Source organism: Silene latifolia, chromosome 9, assembly GCF_048544455.1.
Source record: "Silene latifolia isolate original U9 population chromosome 9, ASM4854445v1, whole genome shotgun sequence".
NCBI classification, from domain to species: Eukaryota; Viridiplantae; Streptophyta; class Magnoliopsida; order Caryophyllales; family Caryophyllaceae; genus Silene; species Silene latifolia.
The window spans coordinates 59,586,440-59,593,701 of record NC_133534.1 but is presented as its reverse complement, the minus strand read 5'-3'; the positions used below and the strand labels follow the sequence as shown (position 1 = coordinate 59,593,701).

General features: G+C 39.0%; 1 protein-coding gene across 1 annotated transcript; it reads left to right on the top strand.

Moving 5' to 3' along the window:
• Positions 1-1,226: 1,226 nt before the first annotated feature.
• On the top strand, positions 1,227-2,536 carry LOC141601095 (uncharacterized). Its single transcript, XM_074421359.1, has 5 exons — positions 1,227-1,436; positions 1,538-1,746; positions 1,845-1,971; positions 2,063-2,192; positions 2,301-2,536. The coding sequence occupies exons 1-5, from the start codon at positions 1,341-1,343 to the stop codon at positions 2,534-2,536; spliced, it is 798 nt and encodes a 265-aa protein (XP_074277460.1). The 5' UTR covers positions 1,227-1,340.
• Positions 2,537-7,262: the final 4,726 nt, after the last annotated feature.

The following is a 7,262-nucleotide window of genomic DNA, read 5'->3' as shown; positions in this document are numbered from 1 at the left end:
GAGCATCTACCGGTTCATTTGCCATATGAAGCCAAAGTTGGGGGACCCGTTCAATATAGGTGGATGTATCCATTTGAAAGGTAATTAAGATAATCTAGCTACTTTTAAATTAAAATTAATAATAATAACTAATCTATTTATTATATGTTAACTTTATTATTAATAAAACTCATCATTAACTTTTATAGGTTTCTTAATCATTTGAAGAAAAAAATTGGTAATAAAGCTAGGGTGGAAGGTTCTATATGCAATGCTTATTTAACGGAAGAGATTGCAAACTTTTGTTCTCTTTACTTTGAAAAACATATAGAAACCAAAGCAAAAAACTTGAATGTTGAGAAACCGGATGAAGTAGACGGAAGTTTACCCGAATTTTTTCAAACTCAAGATGATGAAGGGTGTTCATCAAAGGGGCAAACACGATATTTGGATGATAAAGAGTATAATCGTGCCCACCTTTACGTGCTATCTAATTGTGACCTCTTGGAGCCATACGAAACACAGTTTGTTAATGATTTCATTCAGAGGAATCCTAATATAAGTAAGGATGATGTTTGGGACAAACATGAGGACCAATTTCCATCATGGTTTCAGAAACATGTAATTGAGTTGAATATTCAAGATGATTTGATAAGAAGTTTGGCTTTTGGTCCTTTAAAAATGGTAAGAACGTGGAATCGATACTCGGTTAATGGGTTTAATTTTCAAACATTCAACCACGGTAAAGGTAAGGCTAGGTGCAATTGGGGGGTTACTATTTCTTCTCTTGATGACAACGAATACTATGGTATAGTTGAAGATATCTTTGAAATTAGTTATAGTGGACGTGACCGAGCTTATAAAACTGTCTTATTCAAGGTTGACTGGAAGGATAATTACGTGGTGGAATGAGAGTACATGAACAATACAAGCTTGTAGAAGTGAATCGTACTAGAACGTACTCTAAGTATGATCCATTTATACTTGCACATCTGGCTCATCAAGTGTATTTTGCTACTTATCCAAGCACAACAAATGATAGAAATCAAAATGCGTGGTGTGCAATCTTTAAGACAAAGGCACGGTCACAAGTTGATACAACTTTTTTCCAAGAAGAAAACGTTTCAAATGAAACGCTTTTGTCTCCACCCGATGAAATCAACTATGAACATGAGAATAAAGATGGTGAAGACATGGAAGAGGAAGAATTTTATGATGTGGAAGAGAGACTCACGCTGGGGGGGAGGATGAGGCGGAGGAGGAGGAGGAGAGAAGGGAAGAAGAGGAGGAGAGGAGGGGGGAAGATGAGGTGAGGAGGAGAAGGGAGGAGGAGAAAAGGAGGAAGGACGAGGGGTTTGGAGATGAAGATGATTATGATGATGATGATGACGATGATGACGATGAGGAAGAGGATGAGGATGAGGACGAGGGGTTTGAAGATGAAGATGATTAAATTGGTATAATTTTGTATTCCTCAAGAGTAAATTATTAAAATTTAGAAGTCTGTATAATTTTCATTTATCATTATTTGTGTAAATTTTTATTTGTATTACTGCAGATGGCTGGAGCAGGTCGAGGTAGGAAGCGTGGAGGCGGCTCAGGAGGAGGACAGAGTACGCGTCCGGAGCAGGAGGAGGAGTTTGTGCCGGAGGATCCGATGCAGACAGACGGTGACGGTGAGGAGAGTGACGCTACCGACGAGACACCACGGGTGCCGATACGGTACACTTCGGATCATAAGATGATCCTTGAGCCGGCGGGATTATGGTAAGTTTTATTCTTTATTAGTCTACTATTTTGTTTTTTTTGTATTTTTTTTTAAAATAATAATTGTTTGTAATTTTACATGTTCAAAATAAATGCAGGTTTATGGACAATTGCGTGGTACGAGGTGTCACGAAAAGCACGAAGACTAATTTCGTGGGTCCAATTCCTACATCGTGGACACAAGCTTCTCAAGCACAAAGAGATGCGTGGTTCAATAACTTTCGGGTATATATTTTCCGTAATTCTTTGTTTTAATAACCAAGGTTATACTTTTATAAATACTAATATGAAATTTTGTCGCTTTTTTTTTTTGTAGCAAGCATATGCTTGGTCACCGTCTCAAGAACGGAATGTCCGTATCAGGTACGAGGAAGTCGGTACTCGACGATATCGGGACGTGATTTGGAAGGTAGTTAGGCGCCCAAAGGAACCAGAGCACATGAAAGGTATTTAATTAACTTGTTTTGTTATTTGTATTAATTAGTATATACTCTCTTATATTATAAATAATATCGAAGAACTTATTAGTTATGATTTCATATGTGTAATTGCAGGTGACAAGTATGAAGGCTTAATAAAGCATACCAAAACTCCCGCTTTTCAGAAGAAGTCTAAGCAAGCATCCCTCAACAAAAGAGGAGGAAAGGAAGACGCCGTGAACGAGCCTACTCATTTCGCGGGTTCACGATCGTTCTGGAATCGTATGTTGGGGGTAAGTTTGTCTATTATTTCACACTTTTTTTTTTGTTTTCAATGCAACATGTTTATTTTATGTTACATTTTTTGTTGATTTTCTAACATGTATGTTTTTTTTTTTTCATTCGAGAGGAAAGAAGAAGTCACGGCCGATTGCGTCGGTACCGGAATCTGTTTACGACACGCATTCCAGGGTTGACCACAAAGGGGTTAGAATTTGGACTAAGCCAAAAGACAAGCAATTATATGTAAGTTTCCGTAACACTTAATTTTTGTTAATTTACTCTCTTTTAAAATGTCGTATATAAGGTGGTTACCATATTAACTTACAACCATTTGTTTAATATTGTAGGAAGCATTTGAACAAGAAAAAGCCGCCAATCCAGAAACTCCGGATAATGACATATGGTATAAGTTGGTGGATGGCTTCAAGAAAGGGAATGTGTATGGTACCGGAAGTTCAACACCGGCTTTTTATGAGAAAACGCGTAGGAGATCGACTTCAACAATTCCCAAAGAACACGTATCAACCAGGAATTATTAGTCAACTTCAAAGTCAAATAAGAGAGCGTGATGAACGTGATGCCAAACGTGATGAAGAACTTGCCAAACGTGATGAAGAATTCCGGAAAATGAAGGAAAGAATGGAAATGTTTGAGAATTGGTGGCAAGGTTGTAACCCCGGACCTAGATCCAACTACGATCCAAATGATCCGCATGGTCCACATGGGGGGAGTGGAGCCGGTGTTGGCTTCCAAATAAGCTCCAAATGATCCGCATGGTCCACATGTAAGCTTGTAAGACTTGAACATTTAGACTTGAACATTTAGAATAGTTTAGCTTGTAAAACTTTCATTTTCAATATATGAAATGAAGTTTGAGAAATTGGGAGGTGTTGGGTTGAAATGTATGGTGTTGTGTGTGTTGAAATGGGATGTATGGTGTTGTGGAACATCGGTTTGTATGCAGGTTGTAAATTTTTGGCTAGCAATGAAAACGAAAAAATCCACCAAAACTTACAGTAGCTTTGGCGACTGATTACTGATTTGGCGACTGCAAGGCAGTCGCCAAATTGGCGACTGATATTAAGGTAGTCGCCAATTTGGCGACTGATTTGTAGTCGCCAAATCTGTAATCAGTCGCCAAATTGCCTCAGTCAAATTGGCTACGTCACCCAAAAAATGGCGACTGAATCAGCATTTGGCGACTGCATTTCAGTCGCCATTTTGGCGACTACCTTGGCATCAGTCGCCAAATTGGCGACTACCCTTTCAGTCGCCATTTTTGGTATTTGGCGACTGATTTGTCAGTCGCCAAATTTGGCGACCGACTTTAGTCGCCAAAGCTAAAAAAGGCGACTAAGGTCCGCGACTGACGTTTGGCGACTGATTTCAGTCGCCAAATTGATTTTGGCGACTGATTTCAGTCGCCAAAATCAGTCGCCTGTTTTAATTCTTTTTGTAGTGTTGATCAATTAAATAAGTGGTTTGGAAAATTAATCTACATAATTAAAGAATTATGTCTTGCATGTTTAATTTATTTTAGTTGATGCTTTTAATTTTGTTGAATGAATCGAATGAATGAATTTTATTTACGTATTTAATTTTGCAATCGGTTGTAATTTGTAATACTTAGTGTGGCCTTAGTCAAATTATGTTTTCGTAATGAAGGAAACATGATTTCTTATGTAATTATGAGATCTCGAATCTCCTTTATTTTAGTTTTGGGTTTTTGAAATTAGAATGTAATAAATAGGTCAATTATGTAATTTTATTTATTGTAATTTCAAAGAAGACTAAAGATGAAGATTCAAGCTCACTCCCGCTACATGGATCAAGATGGAACAACAAGACAAGCTTCTCGGGTCCAAGGATGGATTCCAAACTTGTATTTATTGTTCATTTTGATAGGATAGGCCACACTAGGACTTTTACTGTTGTTTTTTTTACGTTTTTCATTTAATTGCTTTTCATTCACATGTTAGTAATTGCATCATATTCCGCCTAAAACCAAACCACCTACTACTAAAATGCATGAAAATTGACTCATATAGGTTGTATGTTAGTTTTCATGGACATGCAGATGTCACAGACTTTAAGCCATCACTTTAATTTATTCATTCTCGCATGCTAGATTATAGTTCACTTAAAATGAATTAAAATAAAGTTGATGGGATCTTCCTCTAAAACGGAAATTGAGATTAGTCTTTATAAGGGCAAACATCAATGAATCCCTTCTTCGTCGGTAGGCCTAATATGACCCCTTCTACGTTGGGTAAGTAGTTGTGTTGACTTAGTTTACCTCAACATCATAGTCCGAAGAGTTTCTCGTGATTATGATGGACTAAAGATAGTATTTACAGAAATTTATCGACCAAGAATTCTAACGGTAGAATTAGCTAAAAGGTTAGCTTATCAATTTACAGAGAATTGAGTCTTGGGGTCATTTATATAATTCTTGAGGGATGTCAATTGTATAAATATTTTTGAGTCTTCGCGTTATGACATTAGTTCATTAGACTTAAAATAAAAACGATGCGCATGCTTATTATTTTATTCTTCTTTGGCAGTGTAGAACACGTTTATTATTAATAATATTGTTACAACAAATGGCTGGAAATAACGCAATCCCAATGCCTAGTGCCACACTAGATCATTCGTCCTGGCTTAAAATGTTCATGGACCAAATGAATCAGTCCACTCGACTGAAGAATGATGGGTCCAATTTTGCGGACTGGGAGGCGGCACTACGGAATGCTGCCACTGCTGACGGTAAGCTCATGTATTTAACTGAGCCAATACCGGTCAACCCAGGCCCAAATGCAGGAGTCAACGAGTCACTCGCTTATAGTGATTTCGTTATGGAAGCGGGTGCGATAAAGAACGTACTCATTTTTGCAATGGAAACCAATTTGCAGAGACGCTTCATTGCCCAAGGTGCAAACAAGATTTTCACCACGCTCACTAACGAGTTCTCAAAGGCACCGAGAATCGTTACATATGAGCATACATGTCGCTTCTTTGATGCGAAACTCCAGAAGGGCCAACCGGTTAGCCCACACATTCTTCACATGATTGAGAATGTCGAGAAACTGGAGGCACTGAATTGTAAAATCAGTGAGAGCATTGTGATTGACCGAATGCTTCATTCTTTTCACGATGGTTTTGCCCTTTTCAGAGCGAACTACTATATGAATGACTTGAAAAGGAGTCCTCATGAGCTACACTCCCTTATCGTACAGACCGAGAAGGATATGAAATTGAGTGGGAGCGTGAAGCAGGATGTTCTCACGATTTACAACAAAGGTAAAGGTAAGGGCAAGGCTCATGGCGACCTAGCTGTAGGTAAGCCAAAGTTTAAGAAGCCAGGAAACGGTAAGAGTGTGCCTGGTGAGACTAGTGGCTCACAGGGCAAGAGAAAGAGCAAGGGCGGTGACATATAGTGCCACCATTGTCACAAGACTGGACATTGGAGGAGGAACTGTCCCGTCTACCGTGAGGACATCAAGGCAGGCCGCGTCGTTCCTGTTGGTATGTCATCTTATATTCATATGATTGAGATTAACCATGCAAGTTTCGGAACTTGGGGTACTAGATACTGGTTGTGGTTCTCATCTGTGTAATCATTTGTAGGCCTAAAGAACATCATACCTCTCGAAAAAGGTGATGTGGACCCGCGAGTCGGGGATGGAGCACGAGTTGTTGCTGCCTCGAAGGGAACATATGTAATCCAACTCCCTAGTGGTTTTGAGTTATCTTTAAATAACTGTTACTATGTACCCAGTTTATCTAAGAATATTATTTCTATTTCCGTACTTGCTAAATACGGTTTTACATTTTTAATAAAGGGTAATAGTTGTATTTTCTCTTTTAATGAAATGATTTATGGCAAAGCAGTTTCCATGAATGGAATTTATATCTTAGATCAAACCACGGAAGTATTACACATGAATAATAAGAAATTAAAGGTTGGTGACAAAGATCAAACCTATCTATGGCATTGTCGAATGGGACACATAAATGAGAAACGCGTGAAGAAACTCGTCGATAGTGGGACTATTCCCGCATTCGGATTTTCTACATATGGCACGTGTGAATCACGTCTCATTGGCAAGATGACTCGAATTTCCTTCAAAGGTGTTGGAATGCGCCCTAGTGACCTATTAGGACTCATACATACGGACGTATGTGGACCTATGTCAATTACCGCAAGAGATGGCTATAGATATTTTATCACTTTCACGGACGATTTGAGTAGATACGGATATGTCTACTTAATGAAGCATAAAAGTGAGTCCTTTTAGAAATTCAAGGAATACCAGAATAGGGTACAGAACCAACTAGGTAGAAAGATTAAAGCACTCCGTTCAGATCGGGGTGGCGAATATCTTTTAAATGAGTTTGATCAACACCGAATCGTTTTGCAGTTAACTCCACCTGGGACACCTCAATTGAATGGTGTGTCCGAACGGAGAAATCGAACCTTACTTGATATGGTTCGATCCATGATGAGTCACACGGTAGTACCTGATTCATTATGGGGTTATGCTCTTTTGTCAGCTGCTCTTATACTTAACCGAAGTCCGACTAAAGCTATTGACAAGACTCCATATGAAATGTGGAAGGGAACGGTCCCCAACTTGTCCTTTATTCGGGTTTGGGGCTGCGAGGCTTATGTCAAATGGAGACATGAGGATAAGCTCGGCCCGCGATCGGTCAAGACATACTTTATAGGTTATCCAAAAGGAACATTTGGTCATTACTTCTATTCGCCTGCCGAACATCGAGCTTTTGTTGCGGCTAGTGCGACGTTCTTAGAGA

Bases quoted from the DNA above. Each gene is read 5' to 3' on its own strand.
- LOC141601095 (XM_074421359.1), top strand. From the start codon at position 1,341: ATGAAGATGATTATGATGATGATGATGACGATGATGACGATGAGGAAG. The intron at 1,972-2,062 runs GTATATATTTTC...TTTTTTTTGTAG, and splicing joins CGTGGTTCAATAACTTTCGG to CAAGCATATGCTTGGTCACC. The intron at 2,193-2,300 runs GTATTTAATTAA...GTGTAATTGCAG, and splicing joins GGAACCAGAGCACATGAAAG to GTGACAAGTATGAAGGCTTA.